This window comes from Sinohyriopsis cumingii, chromosome 7, assembly GCF_028554795.1.
Source record: "Sinohyriopsis cumingii isolate HCF-2022 chromosome 7, ASM2855479v2, whole genome shotgun sequence".
NCBI lineage: Eukaryota > Metazoa > Mollusca > Bivalvia > Unionida > Unionidae > Sinohyriopsis > Sinohyriopsis cumingii.
Window position 1 is genome coordinate 25,327,957 of NC_142967.1, and position 21,671 is coordinate 25,349,627.

Below are 21,671 nucleotides of genomic sequence, written 5' to 3' on the forward strand. Positions count from 1 at the left end.
GCTTGCGAATGACCTAAATATCTACGAGACCATCCTTAGAGCGTGTTGCGAAATATACAGTTATCGAATTTTGTTATTACCTGTAAATCTCAGCGAGGTATTAATAGCACATTCATTTAGCAGTCAGATATGTGACCTGATTTGGAAAACCCTGCGTGTAGGCATAATAAAACTTTGTGTGAAAATCTGACATAAAATCGCAATAGTCTTGAAACGTGGGGTGTTTCTCAGCCAACCCTAGTGTGTTTGACGACGATGATGATTCAATGACATGTCCTCGAGTTAAGTAATCGATAATGAAATCGACGCTGTTACCTCAGCAAAGTTGTTTTCGTATTTTGTTTTGACTAACACGGGGGGACTGGGAGGGGGGTAAGAATCATGCTGTCGTCCTAATACACAATAGGAGTTTGGCTGAGAAACCCCACCTATTAAGACTACTGCTTAAGCTTACGGAATCCTGACGTACGGAAAGGAAGCCAAAAGCACACACCTCGATGCTTGTGTGATGTCATCTTCGCTAGTTAAGGTTCCAGTATGTTAGCCCTATCTACAATTAGGCGGATCGAGCAGATATTTATGCTTGTCGTGTCTGTGAATTTCACTGGATGCGGCAACTAACCACCCCATCTAATCAAAATTAAGTTAAGATTTGAACACTCTTCCTACATTGATCAAATACAAGGGAATCACACAAATGGAATAGACTAATAAAAAAGCAATTTCAAACTGCCGGTCAGAGTTTGTACAAATGTATTTCACTCATATAAATCATTAATGGCTTCTCACTGGTATGTATTCATAATTTCGATGTTAAACTTACAAAGTTTTCGTTTAAAGTCAATTGCCTCAATCATTTTCGGCCGATGTACAATGCTCTGCTGTTCCAAGCTGTTGGTAAGTTGGCAAAACATACTAGCGAAGGCAACTAATGAAATCCAATAGATGTCGCTAGGACAAAGAACAAAAATATCTGCTTGATCCGCAAAAGATGTCGATAGGATTAACATATCGAAACCTTTGTTTGCAAAGATGATGTGATGTGGAAACCAGACAGGCTGGGCAAATTCAACAACACGGCTTTGATTGCTGATCATGACTGAACCACAATGTAAGATTTAGAAACCGCTAAAAGAAAATGAAACAAAGACTAGCTTATAAATCATAGACCTTTTGGAAGCGTGGTTGCAAAGATATGAATTTGTAGAAATGTGTGAATGTGCGTCTGAGACTGAATTCAGGTAGTGACACGTTCCATGTAACGGATGATGCTAACAAATACAAGCAATAATAGAAGAAACAATATGTTACGCTTGTCGTAAAGAGCAAACTTTGAAAGAGTTATTCCGACTCAATGGTCTTAAACTAAGTAACAGAAAAGAGAGAAAATAAACGAGATTTGAAAAAATTCACAAATAATTTATTCCCCTACAATGATAAGTGAAAATTTATAAAGAACGTACAGTAATATCAATTAAATTTCCAAATAATCCTAAGAGCTTTAACACAAGTCCAAATGTATAATGTTCCTACTGAATTCGAGTGGTATTCCAAATAGTTCCAATATTGAAAGTGTTGTGGTGCCTCTAGTCTCCAAAGTTGTAATGTGCCAATGGCCTGAAGTGTGATGATGTACCGACAGTCTTTTGATGTATCACAATGATATAATCCAAAAATATTCTTGTCTGAAGTCACCATTATTCCAAATATTCATGTTGCATTTCAAGAACATTACAGATGAGGATTTTGAATTTCCAGTCAATATTAATATGAATAAATAGTTTCACCTAAATTAAATACTGAACACAATAAGATGCCTGATTCTGCCTTAGATTTCAAATGCAAGACTGAGTAATTTCTCGAGTAAACAAAATTACTGTTTTAAAAATTAAGACTCGGAATTAAAATCAGGATGAAGGTCACAAGTTCATTCTATAAAATTCTAAGTTGTCAACGAGATCAATTTATTACTAAAATTATAATAAAGAATAAGGTAAACATCAACACAAGCTATGGATTTTATTGGGGAATTCCAACGTCCTAGACCTAGGCTCAAATAAATATGTTTACCTCTATTGATAAAGATCCCAGTATTGACACCCACACCCATGGAGAAATATTAACTATGCATTATTTGTTTACGAAATAAAAGTTACTAATTAAACACAGTGAACTTTGTTTTGGACAAGTTAAATACAAAATACAATTATGCAAAAACATATAATAATGGAGAAAATACCTAATAGCAATAAAAATTGAATATATATATATATATATATATATATATATATATATATATATATATATATATATATATATATATATATATATATATATATATATATATATATATAATAGATTGGTATAAAAACTTGTGTGATCATTCTCTACCTCCGTTGACATTTTTCGGAACCAAAGCGCATCTAAGTTCCCATACAACAAAGTGTTGAGACTCATAGCATAGGATTACATGTGAAAATGAGTATTCATGAACTTCATTAATTCTGGCTCGCGGTTCGTACACAGCTTTTTAGAATCCAGTGGTGTGTGCTAAAGATGAACTTCTTCATGGAAAACCTAAAGAGGTTCAAGCTTATATCCCCAAGAAGGACAACAGTTGGGAAGCCGTTTATTTTCGCAACTACCTTGGCGTGGAATATTTTCAATCCTACGTGAGATTACGTGAATCAGTTTCGATGGTGTGTGGACAATATTCTGTGCATTTCCTTCATAAATGTCGCGCGTTTGAATCCCAGCCGAGTCATACCAAAGACTTAATAAAATGGTACTAACATTTACCTTGTTTGGCTCACAGAATTACGAAGTTAGTGTTAGAACTGGTAGGCCTGGTGTTAGGATAATGTGACAGGGTAGAACATGATGCAACATGTCTGTGGCATGATGCCCCAGTGCTAGACATCACTATAAACTATCACATTATGGACGTCTTAGCAATATGACTAAAAAAGTTATAAAGATATGTTAAAAATCCAAATCACCTTCACATACATATTAACACGCGTGCATAAATAGACAACATCTTTTTGATTCCTTGTTACATATCTGGTCACGTAAACTAGACGCTTCTACAAAATATGTGTATTATAGTCAATACAAATCGTTATTGGATATTGAGAAATATTTAACGATATATCTATCTTTCAATTTTTCAAAGCATTTTGCATCTTTTTGATGTTCTAACCATAATTTAATGAATAAACGAGGAAGACAAACAAAGATTGAAAGAGATCGAAACGTTTGCAAATTACGTCTTGAAGAAAATATCGTGTGTAGAAGATCATTTTGTATTTATATGTTCTCATACCTATTTAAGATGGAAATAACACGATGAGATATATTATATAAACCATTCAGTAGGTAAATGTATACATTTAATGTCCACTCAGAAATAATCCTTATTCAAATGTTTCAAACGTTTTGTATTTTTCTTTTAAACTAAGAGATGAGCTGTTAAAAAGGATCAATATTAAGACCTAAACAAATGCACTTTACTATACTGTTTATGACGGACTGTTTTGTTATGTTATGTATTATGGGCCGGAGGCCTAAAGTACTGAACAAACATTCTGTTCTGTTCTGTATTGTTCATTTTACTTTGAATCCATATTGTCTTAAGAAAAATGACATCATTGGCTCAGAATACAAATTTTCCATGGACTCAGTATTCTGGCTCATGTTAAATCGTAAGATAGTGTTAATATTACCATTTTCATTCTAACGACAAAAAAGCCGTAATTTGAATTTCCCATTCACCCCTTTGTGGCACATACTGGTACTATCGAGTGATAAGGAGAGACACAATTGACAATATATCTGAGTGGCCTCAACGACTGACATAATATCAGCTAACAATAATTATTTTATTATTAGTCGAAATCAAAATTTATTTATTCAGACAAAAACAAGAATAAACACATACACAACGACTTGACACTATCTTGAATTTCAACTTCCAAATTAAGCACATGCTCTGTGTAAGCAAAGGAGAGTAGTTGCTAAAAGGTCTCAAGAACTATTTACAGCCGGGTCAATGGAGGTAAAAACAAGGCTACATTGTCGACGAACCTGTATGAGCACACTTAAAAATCCCGTCTGAGTACATGTTGCAAACATTTCTAACCGCAAAATGTGAACTCAGACTCAACACCCCAAAACTTTTTAAACTCGTGCCCAGACTCAACAAATATCGGTGAAATTTCATAGGTACGTACAGATGCAATCAAAAAGGTAACTTTAAAATATTCCTATTTCTAACCTATCCGCAATAAAAAAATTATAGACCATCAAACTTTTAAAACGGAAAAGTAACACTCACTAGAACTCTTTGAAAAATTAAAAACATAAGATAAATGAAGATCCTGAAAAACGGGTTTTGAGATGTGGAGCATCTCTCTCTCTCTCTCTCTCTCTCTCTCTCTCTCTCTCTCTATATATATATATATATATATATATATATATATATATATATATATATATATATATAATGTAGGTTTGCAATATAGCAATCAGTTATCAAATTAGATGAATTTTAGCACTGATCTTTATAGAACTGATAAAACCATTTTCAAACCCTTTTATATGCCTAGAAAACAATAGAAATAACTATTGTCATAACGAATTCTTATTAAAAAGCCATGCCCAGTCCTACATTAAAAAGCCTTGTCTGGTTCTTCTTAAAATCCTTGGCTGGTTCTACCTTAAAATCCTTTCCTGGTTTTACCATAAATCCTTGCCTGTTCCCACTTAAAAGCCTTGCCTGCTCCTACATTGAAAGAGCTGCAGCTGAGAGTGCTAAATGTTTTGCATTAGCGCTGATAAACAGGATTAACCTGATAACCAGGATTAACCTGATAAACAGGATTAACCGGCGCGGCAGTGATTTCTGAAACAATAACGATCCTGAATGTAATATGCACTGATTTTAAACGGAAAAAGATAAATGCATTTAACATGGTCAGAATCATATATTTAACCTCGAAGACGGCGGTTTAGTGACGTTGCAAACGATCTCGCAAGAGAAATAAAATCACATAAAAAGTTCCCAAACCATTAGGTAGTTAAAAAAAATAAGTTCATACATATTGTATTTTATCAGTTGTTGTGTCGTTTATTTCTCTGTTGAATCAGTTCAAGACACTGTGAACTTCATTCCCATTAAATGGACAGGTTTTTATCGGGTTTTGAAAAGTAAATTCATCTCTTAAAGATCTATATATGATTAATCCAGAGTATATCAGAATATTACCAATTTAATCACAATTCATTTAAAATGGTCAGCATCAATATACATTTATTGAAACACGCAGTGAGTATTTTCTAGATTTAATTTCTTAGAATAACACATCATACAAAACCTTAGCAAACTTCTTAACCAAGCACACGTTTTTCAAACATGTTTGTTTAAATCATCGAAATTTTGCATTTAAACTAAAATTTGGTGAAAACATATGACAAAGAAAACACTCACCAATACATATTGCACCTTTTCGACAGCTGTTCAACAACAAATGCTCGTATCCATGGGCGATCACTGACTATGTGATAGCATAATTTATTCTTTGCACGTGGATACAAAAATTACTCTCGTACACCATTAAATTGGTAGAAAAATTATTTTCGTATACCTTTACATGGATAAAAAATGACTCTCTTATACCATTACATGGATCAAAAATGACTCTTTTATACCATTACATGGATAAAAAATGACTCTCTTATACCATTACAGGGATAAAAAATTACTCTCTTATACCATTACATGGATAAAAAATGACTCTCTTATACCATTACATGGATAAAAAATGACTCTCTTATACCATTACATTGATAAAAAAAAATTACTCTCTTATACCATTACATGGATAAAATAATTACAATCATATTTTATTCATCCCAGCATGTTAATTACGTTCATTGTCATATTTGTGATACAGTTGATATCTAAGAAAAAGATAAACAGACTGTAAACCAACTTAGCAGGTAACACTAGCAGCCAAATGGATAAAACCCGCGAATCCTTAATTAGTTTCTTGAAAATGAATGACAGTAAATGTTATATAAAGTATATGGAATTGGAAACAAAGTGAAATCTTCAGGCCTATACAGGTACAATTATTTTAGCCTTTTTTGTGCGCCGTTTTTGCAATCGGCCACAGCCGTAGTCGGGATATGAAACCTCAGAAGTGCGCCAATAAGTTTGATGTCCAAGTGATGAATGCCACAAACAAAACATCAGACTAAATATATTTTACTCTTATACGATTTTATGCGTACCTGCAAACGGTTTTACCACTACTTTGATACGTTTATCGTACATGCAAAAACAGTTTTACTAATACTCTAATACAGTTGTAAGCCGTACATGCTAACGGTTTTACTACTAATTTAAGCTACAAGAAATTACGTCCTAAGATCCAACTAATTCGCACGCCAGACTTTTATACTGTCTTTGCATTATCATAACAGTGAAAGAAAGGTGTTTATATATAATAATTTAATAAGATACGAAATACTGTCACACTTCGATGGAGTGAATCCTTAAATTCCATAACGAGACTAGTGTACAACTGTATCTTTAGTTTTATCGTGTATGTATATGTGTTGTACGAAAAGGTCTATGTGCACAACAAACCAGTCTTTCACAATTTGAAGTGAAAAACAGAACCTTACTTTGAAAGTGATGAATATTATGTAATTTCACAAAATTAATGGAATTTCTACTAAATTTAGCGTGATCCTGTACATTTCGAAAATAATAATAGAGTTCAAGTATTTAACACCAATGCTTGATGGAGCAATGGCCATTAATCAACTTAATTTTATCATCCATTACTCAAATTTATTACCAATTATTCTACATATATTTATCACCAGTTTTTCTCTAGTGAGAGCCGCAAATACAATGGAATATGCTTCTGTCGCCGTCGGTGGTCGTACAGTCTTCATGTCCTACGCTGTTAATTGTATTTCGCTTGCGCATGAACGCACAAGGCTTACGTGGCAGGGGACAGTTTCGTATATTGGCCCCTGAGGCTATGGTGTAACTTCTTGAGCTATGACAATTTGAGTAACTTTGAGTAACTTCTTGAGTTGTGACAATTAAAGATATATTTATGAATTTGGTCTTTGCGGCTTGTTTTGTTCTTGAAAGTGATGTCAGGCATGTGCACCTCATATAGTCACTGCACAGTATATAGGTAGTAAAATACCAATAGTCGGCTAGGATCAGTACCGGATTTACCATTGTTCTTAGGTGTGCTTAAGCACAGGGCCCCATTGGCCAGAGGGCCCCATCTTCCTGGCAAAATAAAATTGACAATGAATTTTTCAAAAGGTTTTCAACTCATAATTTAACTAGCACATGGCCTCATTTGTCCCAAATCCGGCACTGGCTAGGATGCAGAAATAGCCACTTATAGCAGTAGACACGTTGGTACACGGCAAGTAGAATATATATTTTTTTTTTTTAAAACTGTATGGATTACATTTATTTTGTTATTAAGTACACAATGTTCTTGAAATTTTCACCCAGGGAAATGGCTTCTGTTTGCACTGTGAACATCACGTGCTCTCTAAATTGGCCTTCGGATATGAAAAATGCATGTATAAATTTGGGGGATCGGGTACACCAACTTTTTATTCTATTAGTTTCCATTGACTTGTCAGGTCAAGTGAGTTTTATTCTCATGTGTTGCTTTTTTTCACCTATCCCAAAATATTGACCTTTTTGACCTCACTAATGTAATTTTTTATGACTTATTATATTTAAGGTTCATGTAACATTAAATGTGTGCATAAAAACTGTGCCTTGCACCCATAGATTACTTTTTTTTTCTTCGATTAACCAGAACCTCTTAAGAGACAATCATGCAGGCTGTTACGAACATCAATTTTACAGGTAAAGGTCAAGATAATCGACGATTCATCTCAGATCTTCGTATTTGTGGTATCAGTGAAAACCATACTTTATAAGCACGTTTGTATCCTAAACTATACCACAAGTGTCAACATTAGGCTGGTGCTACACCCTTTTGAAAAATGTAGGTTACATCCAATATTAGGTAAAAACTTTTCCCCACCCTTCATAGAGAAGAGAATTGTTTCATCAAAAATCTATATGTGCGCTGGATGCAATCCAGCCCCAACCCCGGTCGGTATTTATTACTTTCAAATATATGACAAACTCGTACCACATAGTTACTGTAAAATTGATTTTGGAATGGCAGTAATAACATGTATTGGCCCGTTTCATTTCCCATACAGGTGCCACTCATTAAATCTTGCTTTATAAAGGGTTCTTCCCGTGCCATTTGAGACAGAACACACAGTGAACATACAGACTATATGACCAAAAAATTAATATGTTCCTCAGTAGGAACGTAAGACATTCTGCAATCAAAATATAAATTATTCGCACAGACGTAAGCACTCTGTGATTGAAAAGCCAACGAAATGGTGAAACCCACATGATTGCGTCAATTTTTAAAATCATGTTACATCATATTCTCGCTTCATTTGGCAAGATTAGGAATGGATGGAATTAATTCCTAACGTTTGATGAAATAAAACAATGTAAATGTGGAGTGTGTACGAGTGTAAAGATGTGAAGTGTGTTCCAGTGTAAAAATGTGAAGTGTGTTCCAGTGTAACGATGTAGAGTGTATTCCAGTGTAAAGATGTGGAGTGTGTACCAGTGTAAAGATGTGAAGTGTGTTCCATTGTAAAGATGTTGAGTGTATTCCAGTGTAAAGATGTGGAGTGTGTTCCAGTGTAACGATGTGGAGTGTGTTCCAGCGTAAAGATGTGGCGTGTGTACGAGTGTAAAGATGTGAAGTGTGTTCCAGTGTAAAAATGTGAAGTGTGTTCCAGTGTAACGATGTAGAGTGTATTCCAGTGTAAAGATGTGGAGTGTGTACCAGTGTAAAGATGTGAAGTGTGTTCCATTGTAAAGATGTGGAGTGTATTCCAGTGTAAAGATGTGGAGTGTGTTCCAGTGTAACGATGTGGAGTGTGTTCCAGCGTAAAGATGTGGCGTGTGTTCCAGCGTAAAGATGTAGAGTATGTTTCAGTGTAAAGATGTGGAGTGTATTCCAATGTAAAGATGTGGAGTATGTTCCAGTGTAAAGATGTGGAGTATGTTCCAGTGTTAAGATTTACAGCGTGTTTCAGTAATTAGCAAATATAGTCAATAAAATCACTTTATGATATTTAAGCGTTTGATTCAATTCTCGGAATTCAATGAAACAGTGTAATCAGTTAGAACTTTAGGACATATCGACATTATTTTTCCGCCTTCTTCTCCATGCAAACCCTCCATGGCAAGGTCAGGTTAATGTGTATCCACTCTTCTGATTCATTTTGGACCTCCATACCGTACGTCATCATGGCTTCCACCATAGCATCCAGAGTACGAAATGCCTGTAGAATAATAATAACAATAACAACAACAACAAAACCAACAAAAAACAATTGCAATCTGGATGTGTATTGCCTCTAGACGTTTTATGGAAAAATAGGACATTTAAAATGATGATTCTAACGTAAGCATGTTTGATTCAAGTGACATATTATTTCAGGATATGCAAGACAGCGTTAATTATTTCATCATTTATTTTGATGTGCATTTTCTTGTCAAGGTTCCCTCTTTAAACTGCATTTTCTATTCATTTCGTATTAAATATTATTGGCAAATTATGGACTCACAACTCATACGAAACATAAATATCTCCAACTGTCCAATAGTATGTATGTATGTATTGATAGATACATGGATGCATGCATGCATAAGAATTTCCAATAGAGTCACTAAAGTTTGACTTGAAAACATTAAGATTTTATCTTATCTATTGTACTATGCTGCTTTTTATTTTGTTAGTTTATTCTATTTTAAAACCAGATCCGGCTTCCAATTAATCTTAATCACGATTGTACCCATTTTTATAAGTATGTTTAACGTATTCATAAAGTTGGGGGTTTTAATGGTGGAGGTTGCCCATGGTGGAACCCAACTAGGCTTTCTTCCTAGTGAACCACATAAAAACGTTTCTTCAAATCAAACACATTCTTCACAAATTATGAAATGAAAAAAATTAGTGCTCACAATTTAGTAATGCAAATATGCAAGTCAAGCTGGATGGCACAATTAATTCAGAATTTGTGTAGATAAGGGTGTAAATCATACTTAAGCTATGTGTTTAAAAAAAAAACACTCAGACATTTTTGTTTCAACGAAAAAAAGCACTTCAACATGAATTGAGGGATACAAAAAATCGTGATTTATTTAAGCATCTGAGCCCAAACTGGCCATAATAAATTATAAATTTGACGGAAGTAGCGTTAATATAATCTGGTCAAGATCTTGTTAATATTAAGTTTCGTACATAATTGGGCTTTAATTTGACTGCAATCACTTTGTAAAGTTCACTAATGGAAGAAAGCGAAGAGTCAGATAAACTGACGACCTATCGAAACTGATGGTCTGACATTCTAAATACAGCCAAAATTGATCTTCCTTTATTAATTTATTTGTTAGTTCACTTACATAATTTGCGTATCTTTTGAACTATTTTATTTTACGTTCGTTTCTCTTCCTTTTCTTCTGAACATATGTTGCTTTATTGTGGGAAACGTCGACTTTGTGTGCGCCATGTTAGCCAAGGGATATAAGTCTTTGACAACTATTCAGTTTAGCGATAAGTTTTGTGAAGTTGTTTTGGGAGGTTTGTTTTAGGAACAGGGCGGTTACATTACCCAGTCAAATAAGCTAAGTTTCCTGTATATTCCGAAGAATTTTATATAATCCATGCTTCTACTTCCATAGCATTTCCATATACATGTACTTTGAAACTGCACGACAAAATAAAATACCCTCTTCTTTCTAATGTAGGGACTGCCCCTTGCAAAACTGATTTTTGTTTCTTTCTCATATTGACGGTAGTGATGCACATGTTGAGAGGCCATCCATTTAGTACGGACGCAAAAATCTGGAAAAGCATTACCCGCCACCCCCACCCCACCCCCGTAAACATGCGTACTTTTTACACTCCTCCACCTGCGTACGTACGCTTGACGCACCCCACCCCCCATTCTAAAAAAAGGCCTCTATTTAATCCACGCATAAACGATCAAGGATTAATAATATTAACGTGCTAAATAAAACAGATAGTCCATAGTCGTTGAATGTCTAGCTGCTTCAAAGAAATAAGCTGCGTAACTTTAAAAAAGTTTGTCTAGTGTCCACTAAAAATCAAAAGCCGAATGAACCTACTCAATCAAGTTATGTGTTAGACAAATTATTATCAAGGTTTCACCCCCACCAACCCACCCCTTTCCTATGCGTGCGTACATTATCAGCAGAACCGTCCCCCCCCCCCCCGCCCCCCATACGCAAGCGTATGGATTTGAGTTAATTCCCCCTTCATGCTTTCGTTTTAATTGGACGGCCCCTGATCACAATCAGCCAGTTGTTGTGATAAGTGTGTATTAGTGAGCTTTTGAATGTACAGGTCGACAGGTTACTTTTTAACGTGGGAGAAAGTGGTACGATTTTTAAGGGCAAAAACGTTATGTATTAACGCTAGACAACACTCTTCTTATTTGTATGTATGTTGTTTCTTTGTTTCTTTGTATTTATTCTACACCGATGAAAGTATTAGATAAGTAGGTAATAATATATATAATTGAAATATAACATCTCTGCCATAGCTATGTTTGTTCTACTAATGCATGCAGAAGACTGATTTTCTACACTCTAAAATGGTCAAGTACATCAGTGTCAATCATGCATTTAAGTAGGTATTTGGCCGACAGTATACATGTCTTTTATTTCTTATTCCATGATACATACTTCCTATTTTTCCACATCGTTAGTACCAAAATATCGATTATTCTAGGAATAACTTGTTACAGGCTACAAAAGCTTTCATAATTTTAAATTGTAGATTGTTACTACATACATACATGAGATAGCTAAAGGAAGTTAATTTTTAAAAAATTCCAGAGCAAATACAGTTGCCACAGTTAATTTTCAGGGGCTGTGAGGTCTCACCAAAAGGAAGAGCTTGTAAATTTCATAAAGAAAAAATAAAGTATTCAGTATATTCTCTGCAAAATACACATAACATAAAGTGAAAAAGTCAATTTAAGAAATGAACGTATAATGGATAAAACTATAGTTAATTATACATTCACGTGTCATTTGGTCTTAAAATAAGTAACAGAAAAGAGCGAAAACCAACAAGTTTTATAAAATTCAACAAGTAATTTAGAACATTCAAAGTTGTCAACAAGATAAAAATATGTTACATATGTTACAATAAGGACCAAGTACAATAGGTGGTTTACTTTTGCAGAATTCAGGTCAGAGCATCATGAGCGTCCCTGTCGCTCATTTGTATTAAAATCTCATTTTGAGAATTGATCGTGTGACTCCAGGTGCAGTATTTAAGACTGGAGACTGGTATGTTACACAATGGAATAAACTAAAAGGGACTTCCCCTTCGTCAGCACGTGCCGTTTATTTTGCTATGATGGTAAATATGGTGTAGAGTTACATGCGAAATGTGGTTTAAGCTGCTTGTTCCTCAATATATCTAGACGCATACCGTGTCAAATCGATTAGATTCTTTTGTCCGTTATCCCAAAGAATATGTAGGTTAGCCCAACTGATAAAAAATATGCCGGGACGGAAATTCCAATACTAAATAACCCCTGTGTACTCGGAAATCCATCCATCCATCAACCTTGGCAATGAGAACACAATAGGACTTTATACTACAAATACCAAACTAAAATACAAATTCAAAAATTAAATTCAGCCCCAGGCAAAGAGTATTATTCTTGCGCGTTGGAACTAATAGCGAGAACTGTCAGTCAGTAAAATTAATTTTGTGGTAATTTGATCACTATCGTCAGATCCTGGTCTAGGTAAACTTCGAACTCATCAGGACGACGTGGTCATAGTGGTTGTAACATAGCTAACATTTATGGGTTACCTGGATGAGTAATCATAGTTGTAACATAGCTAACATTTATGGGTTACCTGGATGAGTAATCATAGTTGTAACATAGCTAACATTTATGGATTATCTGGATGAGTAATCATAGTTGTAACATAGTTAACATTTATGGATTACCTGGATGAGTAATCATAGTTGTAACATAGTTAACATTTATGGGTTACCTGGATGAGTAATCATAGTTGTAACATAGTTAACATTTATGGGTTACCTGGATGAGTAATCATAGTTGTAACATAGTTAACATTTATGGATTACCTGGATGAGTAATCATAGTTGTAATACAGCTAACATTTATGGATTACCTGGATGAGTAATCATAGTTGTAACAGTTAACATTTATGGATTACCTGGATGAGTAATCATAGTTGTAATACAGCTAACATTTATGGATTACCTGGATGAGTAATCATAGTTGTAACAGTTAACATTTATGGATTACCTGGATGAGTAATCATAGTTGTAACATAGTTAACATTTATGGATTACCTGGATGAGTAATCATAGTTGTAACATAGTTAACATTTATGGATTACCTGGATGAGTAATCATAGTTGTAACATAGTTAACATTTATGGATTATCTGGATGAGTAATCATAGTTGTAACATAGTTAACATTTATGGATTACCTGGATGAGTAATCATAGTTGTAACATAGTTAACATTTATGGGTTACCTGGATGAGTAATCATAGTTGTAACATAGTTAACATTTATGGGTTACCTGGATGAGTAATCATAGTTGTAACATAGTTAACATTTATGGATTACCTGGATGAGTAATCATAGTTGTAATACAGCTAACATTTATGGATTACCTGGATGAGTAATCATAGTTGTAACAGTTAACATTTATGGATTACCTGGATGAGTAATCATAGTTGTAACAGTTAACATTTATGGATTACCTGGATGAGTAATCATAGTTGTAACAGTTAACATTTATGGATTACCTGGAATAGTAATCATCTAGATGGTCATAGTAATATAACCATTCGAAAGGATGCGCTTTAAAATTCATATATTGTTATGGGTGAGTGGCGGGAACTTATTGTAAAAAAACAATCTGGGTATGTTTCTGGTGGCTGTCACTGCAGGCCGAAAAGGAATTTTTGGATCCTTCGTTTGGGCTCTTCGAAGCAGTTGGCTGGTGAGAGACAACATGGTACGGCTCCTTGATGATTTTTGTGTGGGATGTTTTTAAACTAACAAGACTAGGGGCGGCAAACTGATCACAATTAGAGTCAGAAAGAAAGGGGGTGCTCCACGGAGGTATTCCTTCCCCATAGTAAATTATGGTCCGGTCGTGCCTCCTGCTGCTAAATGTATTCCACTTCTAAAAGTACCATAGAAACTCACATTTAAAAGCATAGGAGACAGGATTATAAATGTTCATGTGGTAATTATATATGAAGATCAAAAGCGTTTATTGAAATGAAGGTAAACTGAGCATGTTAGGAAGTTATATGATTTGATGCTTTACACCAGAAAATACAGACTTCTTGTTGTGCATAATTAAATTGATTTAAAAAAAAGCATTTGATTCCGTTTCATGGTTGTTGATACATGCAGCATTTATTATTATTATTATTATTATTATTATTATTATTTAAATTTGATTAATTTGTTATTAGAATTTATTAATTTTCTCTTATTGTTGTATCAAAATCATCTATAACATATAATAGAAAATTATCTAAATGGTTTAATATTTGAAAAATGATGTAGGCAAGGTAAAATTATCTCCATATATATCAACGGTGACCTTGATGAGATATTAGTTCGTGTAATAAGACAAATTAAGAACATTTCAGGCATAAATGAGGATGAAAAGTCTTGTAATTTCAAGAATGGATCGTCTTTCTTTAACTTTCCCAAGCCTATAAGAACAGTTACTTAATAAACGGATAAAATAAAAAGAAATACTGTAAAAAAAAAGACTAGCATCAAGGAGCTTTAAAGATAACGAACGTTTTGAAATTGATGCTTTACACTAAAATTTAAACAGTATATGGGGAATTTTCGTCGACGAATTCTAAACGGTAAAATCTATAACAGTTCTCAGTAGCAAATACTGACAATTAAAGGTAAATTTCTTAAATTGTGTTCGGTCTATTAAAAAAGCTATATTCTGCATGGACGACTTTGTCACTTTAATACGAAGATATACACGAGTTCACGTTAATTCACTTGCATGTCTTTTTTATCTAAAAGATCTGTATAGTTTAAATCAACACAAAATAGAAGGTAAGAGTGTTTTAAACAAAATATGGTCTCGGAAAGGTAGTAAAGATGATTTATAAATATGTTCTTACTCATTCAAAGGTAGATTTTGCCGAAGAATAAACACTTAAACAGTCAAACAGTCAAAGTACACTAACGGCATTAAAATTATAAAAGGAAATTTAATATAATTATTTGGGATGACAATCATATATATATATATATATATATATATATATATATATATATATATATATATATATATATATATATATATATATATCCGTGTGTGTGTGATGTTGTCCATACCAAATTAACTTTAATGCCAGAAATCCGTAGTAACAGTATGCTACTGAAACCAAACTTAAAAGGCCGAGCATTCAGAACAGAAGCGTAACCAATCTAAAGCATACATACTAGGCTAAATATATATTTCGTTCTTTGTTTCATCGATATAAAGGTGCAAACCAAATTTGCATCAAATGAATCTATTATCTTGCGATAACAAAATTATCATTGGCTAGGCATGCGGATGGATGGACAGACAGACATACAGATAAATCGATTACTATTGTACTGGACGGAAACCCAACATTATCGTCCATATGATCGACAACATACCCTATTTGGAAATCCATTGAAGAAAAATTCTCCTTTTTCTTTCGATATCTGAAACTTGTAAACGCTGCCAACATAGTACGTCTCCAGTGTGTACACATGGTTAGGTTGATTTGGGGACGAAGCATCACGGACAAGGAAGGCCCCATTCTGTATGAAAAGAGACCAACGTTTTCAACTCGAGCGTTATTCTTACATGATCTTTTATGCTTCGTCTCGTTTATCATATGATCCCTTGTGTTAAGAGCTGGATTCAGATATTGGGATTTGATTGTCATTCACAAACAATCGATAACTTGAAGGAGATTGTCTTTTCGTTTAATGCACTTTATAACATTTAAGAAATGTCCATAACTGAATGTACAAAACTGTCTATATTGTGAAACCATAATTTAGAAAGCATTATTGCATTATTAGCAGAATAAGTCTAAAAAAGTCCAGTTTAAAACGTGATGTTTAAGGCGATCATGGAAAGTAATAAAGCTTCCAAAATACGACGCGGGTAGAATTAACCAGACTTAATGATGTATCAGGTACACTAATGATTTTAAAAATCAATATTGATTTCGGAACTTCTTTAAGTAAACTTTTTGTATTTTTCTAAGCAAAACTTTTTTCTCTAACAAAATTAAAGTGAAAACTTTTAACTGAACTTACATGAACCAAGACTAAGCATAAGAAGTCGAAGACACAACAACTTACTATAGAAAGGTTGACAAGCATTTGTTTTGCAACACATCTGTCCAAATTTCCATGGTACCACAGACGACTTGAGGCAATCTCTAAATTATAAAAGTAATCAAAATTTGTAGGTGTGTCTTTGAAATTGGAACTGAATTAATTTTGGGCAATTTGTCTTATAAACTAATATAGTACACCTTATACACAGACAGACACAGACACACACACACACACACACACACACACACACCTTTTTCAGCACATGATAGGCTATTCATTGCGGCCCACAAGCTTTCTCGCGTATCCACGTTGCCCGGGATGAGACTCGAACCCGGACAGAGGTGAGATATAAGTGATCTGTAAAGTGAAGACACTAGACCAGACCAGTCGGCCACCTGGAGCCACGATTACAGTTAATGGACATGAGATTGAGTTGACTCCGGTTGGTTGAATATGATGAGAAATGTTGACCTCTGGTTAACGGATATGAGATTGAGTGGCCCCGGTAGGTTCAATATTCTAAGAAAGGTTGACCTCTGGTTAATGAATATTAGACTGAATCGGCTCCGGTAGGTTAAGATATATGTATAGCCGGAGTCAACTCTTTTTGCCTTATTACGTTTACGAAGAGTGGTAAATTTTGACGAATATTAAAGTTGAAACGAACACATACAGGATTTTGTTCTGTTACCAAACACACTTTATCTGTAGAAGATTTCTACTGTTAATGGTTTCTTCCGGGTTAGAAACAAAAGTCAAAACCCCTGACGAAAATGCACATAATTAAGGTAATTAATACATAGTGGATTTACAATGAATATATAATTATTTTTCAATGTTTTCGTGATTGTTAAAATTAGCCCAAGTTACTGTAAAGAAAATTCATAGTTGTACAGGCCATATGAAGAGGAATTATTGTATTAATGTTATGTTATGTGACTGGCACAGTGAAATATATAGGCCATATGTTGCTGTATAAATATTATGTTAGGTGTTTGGGACGGTGGATATACATAAGCCTCTACCAATTTGTTTTTGGGACGGTGTAAATACATAAGCCTCTACCAACTGGTGTTTGGGACGGTATATATACATAATCCTCTACCAACTGTATAAATATCATGTTAGGTGTTTGGGACGGTGTATTAATACATAAGCCTCTACCAATTTGTTTTTGGGACGGTGTAAATACATAGGCATCAACCTACTGTATAAATATTATGTTAGGTGTTTGGGACGATATATATACATAAGCCTCTACCAGTTGTATAAATATTATGTTAGGTGTTTGGGACGGTGTAAATACATAAGCCTCTACCAATTGTATAAATATTATGTTAGGTGTTTAGGACGGTGTAAGTACATAAGCCTCAATCTATTGTATAAATATTATGTTAGGTGTTTGGAGCGGTATAAATACATAGGCCTCAACCTATTGTATAAATATTATGTTAGGTGTTTGGAGCGGTATAAATACACAGGCCTCAACCTATTGTATAAATATTATGTTAGGTGTTTGGAGCGGTATAAATACATAGGCCTCAACCTACTGTATAAATATTATGTTAGGTGTTTGTTACAGTACAAATACATAAGCCTCAACGCATGGTACAAATATTATGTTAGATGTCGGGGACGGTGTAAATACAGAAGCCTCTACCAACTGTATAAATATTTTGTTAGGTGATAGGTCACATGTAAATGCATAATCTTCTACTTAATTTAACATAAAAGTTAAAAATGTTGAATTAGCTACCGTAGCCCAAATTTTAAATAAATCGTTAAGTGAACGTTAAAAAAAGACAAAATTGGTAATACAACTTAGAGTTATTTTTCTATAGCACTTTCGTAGCCAAATTCCAAAATATGTGTACATTGTTTAAAAAAGTATACCTTCCCCCACATTTTTTTAAAAATCCACATTTATCACGGTCATCCACATTCACCATCTTATTCCACATTCATCATCGTCCTCTACATTCATGATCTTCCTTCACATCAGTCATCTTCCTTCACATTCATAATCGTCCCCATCGTTCATCATCGTCCTCCACATTTATCATCTTCATCCACATTATGACACCCCATATTCAACACTGCAAGCTATACGTTTTATTCACGATAAGGTCATACTAAGTACTTTAAGTATAGTATAGTATAGTATAGTATAGTATAGTATAGTATAGTATAGTATACATATATATATATATATATATATATATATATATATATATATATATATATATGACATATATATATATATATATATATATATATATATATATATATATATATATATATATATATGACATATATATATATATATATATATATATATATATATATATATATATATATATATATATATATATATATATATATATATATATATATATATATATGACATTATCAAGCAGAAATACGATTTTTTTCAAAATTGTATGTATGTGGTACCTTGTACAGATCTATCATCACACGACGGTTCCACGGGTTTGCTCCTAATTAAGCGCGTCCTCTCCGTTGAATGATTGGTTGGATTTGGGATGACATAGGAAGAATTCGAAGACCTTTCACTGACAGCTTCTTTTTTCAAATGACATGACGGTCGAAACGGGTCCTCTGTGTAAATATTTTCAGATCTTTTTCTTGCGTTTCTGCAATCGTTTAAATTTTCAAGTCTATTTGTTGTTTTTTCGACCTTATTTTCGGGATATTTAGGATTGCGATTGGGTGAAAAAGTCGGAGAGTTAGGGTTATTATCCTTTGCACTACCCGGCAAAGTACGAGAAGCGGGTTTCGATCCATCTGCATAAAGTTTGTTTACTGGCGCGTTCGGTGGAAACATGTTTCCATGATGTGGCCCATACTGTCCTAAGTATGCATCCTTTCTCACTACTCCGCGGTTGGGTATGACAGGCGAAGAAATCTTTGGTATTTCAGAATTTTGCAATGGTACAGGACTTTGGTCCTTTTCGCTCAATACCTTGTCTGCCCTTGGTCTCGGTGGAACTGGTGGAGCATTGTCATCTGAGTCTGATGAATTTCCTTCATGTCCCTCAGATAGAAACCTTCGTGGAGATAAGCTCATGCCCCCAAATACGCTGTCCTCTACTGAGTTTGCCTCCGACTACAAGTAAGAAAGAACATTCGGTAGAAAGCAGAATAAATTCATCTAGAAAGAGCCATGCTTTCCCATTACCAATCCAGTTCTGGGAAATCATTAACTTTAACTTACGATGATGACAAGGTACATTTATGCATGCTTGCACGAGAACCACTGATTCTCTCTCTCTCTCTCTCTCTCTCTCTCTCTCTCTCTCTCTCTCTCTCTCTCTGTGCTTATATATATATATATATATATATATATATATATATATATATATATATATATATATATATACGCGCACAGAGGTAGAGAGAATCGGTGGTTCTCGTGCGAGTATGCATGCATTTACCTTGTCATCGTCGTAAGCTAAAGGTTAATAATCACATAATTTCTCGAAAAATTACCAATTAAAGTGGAGACTTTAAAGTTTTAAATTAGGATTTTATAATTAATTAATATTTGAATTTTCAAGAAGTAAAGTGTGGACACATGATTCTCAGAGTCAGAATTTTGTGGGCAGAAACTCGGCAAACCCCGTCCCTGCTTCATAGTTCTGACTCCTTTTCACAGGATCAAACGCGAAAAGTGCATGCATGCACGTTAAGCTAGTATAGGGAGGTGTAGCCGATGTAATAAGGACCCTACTCCAACATGCAATATTTCGAGAATTGTGAATGAATAAGCAAAAGAGTCAATTTGATGCATAAAAATGGTCTCACGTAAGATTACATTCATAAAATTATCAGCCGTTGCTTGAATGAAGTGAGGAGGGCACATTTCCATGTATCATGACTTAAAAGTTTTGCTAATGCTACGAAAAAATTAGTTCCGACGGGCATTATGATGCACTCTCATATCGTGCTTGCTTCAATGAAAACACACACAAAGATATATACAGTTACTTGTAATGAATTGGCAAATAACCCCTTTTGTCCCCTCTTTGGGATTATATAAAGATAACTATAGAAAAGACGCTCTATTACATCATGTATTTGGCAGTGAGACTTGTACTAGCATGGATTATTTATCAAGATTAAAGCCTTTATTCCAGAAATATGATTACAATGTGCTATATTTAATCTAACTAATCAGTGATTGATTGTCTCGAGGATACAAATAAAGTTCAATTTAATATTAGTAAAATGTATACTTCGTTATATAATATGACACCATCACGATATTTTCATCGCATAAATGTTGACAATTTCAATTCAACAAATTATTTCGTCCTCTTCTATACTTGGCTTCCTTTACGTTGTTCTATTTCTTCTTCTCGTCTTACTGTAACATCAACAGCAGCTGTTGCTACTACTAATGCTACTACTACTGCGAAAATGTTGAAGAGACATCACGAAAGGAAGAAATGTAGTATCAGTTTCAGTCCAAAATAAAATACAGATAACCTGTCTGCAAAACAACGTGAAGTTTGAATGTAATCTTACCAAAGATATGGCGCTGGTGTTGAAGTCCGAAGAGGATTTCGTCCGTTCAATAGCACAGTCTGCAAAACATCTCAACTCTGTCAGGTAAATAATACTAGAAAATCCCCTGCAGCACATATTATATATTAATGAGTAAAAGAGTACACTACAAGGAAGTAAAAATGTTTGTTCTGTGATCTTTGCTCTGAAAAAAGGCGTGCATTTAACAAGCGTACGTGTGACGTACAATATGATGGCTACTTCATTCTTTAAAATGTTATCTTAAAGGTTGTAAATCATTCCAAGTTTAATTCTATAAAATTATGAAAGGCTTTAAGTCTTCAAAAAATTGCATCAAGTGTGAATACTATTTCAAACTAAAGTGTCGTGTTCACGAATTAAGTTTCTATTCAGTTATCGTTTTCAAGCTGATTAGCTGCTACTTAAATGCTGACACACGTAATTAGACAGCTTGTAAAAAAGGCAGGCGACAGTGCCATAACCGGATATATTACTTAAAATATTAATATGCGTACGTGTGTCTATCAAAGTGACTTCCGTGTGACACTCCACTAAGCGATATGT

At 34.1% G+C, this 21,671-nt stretch overlaps 1 protein-coding gene across 3 annotated transcripts in view; it reads right to left on the minus strand.

Moving 5' to 3' along the window:
- Positions 1 to 2,005: 2,005 nt before the first annotated feature.
- Positions 2,006 to 21,671, minus strand: part of LOC149794914 (uncharacterized) — a 69,211-nt gene continuing 49,545 nt past the window's right edge. For all 3 annotated transcript variants that reach the window (XM_089964556.1, XM_089964557.1, XM_089964555.1), the window contains exons 9-13: positions 21,108 to 21,166; positions 19,014 to 19,686; positions 16,581 to 16,660; positions 15,882 to 16,028; positions 2,006 to 9,438 (exon numbers count right to left, since the gene is read on the minus strand). In XM_089964556.1, the coding sequence (XP_089820682.1) occupies positions 9,301 to 9,438; positions 15,882 to 16,028; positions 16,581 to 16,660; positions 19,014 to 19,686; positions 21,108 to 21,166 (1,097 nt within the window). In that variant the 3' untranslated portion in view covers positions 2,006 to 9,300. The remainder of the gene's footprint in view (positions 9,439 to 15,881; positions 16,029 to 16,580; positions 16,661 to 19,013; positions 19,687 to 21,107; positions 21,167 to 21,671) is intronic.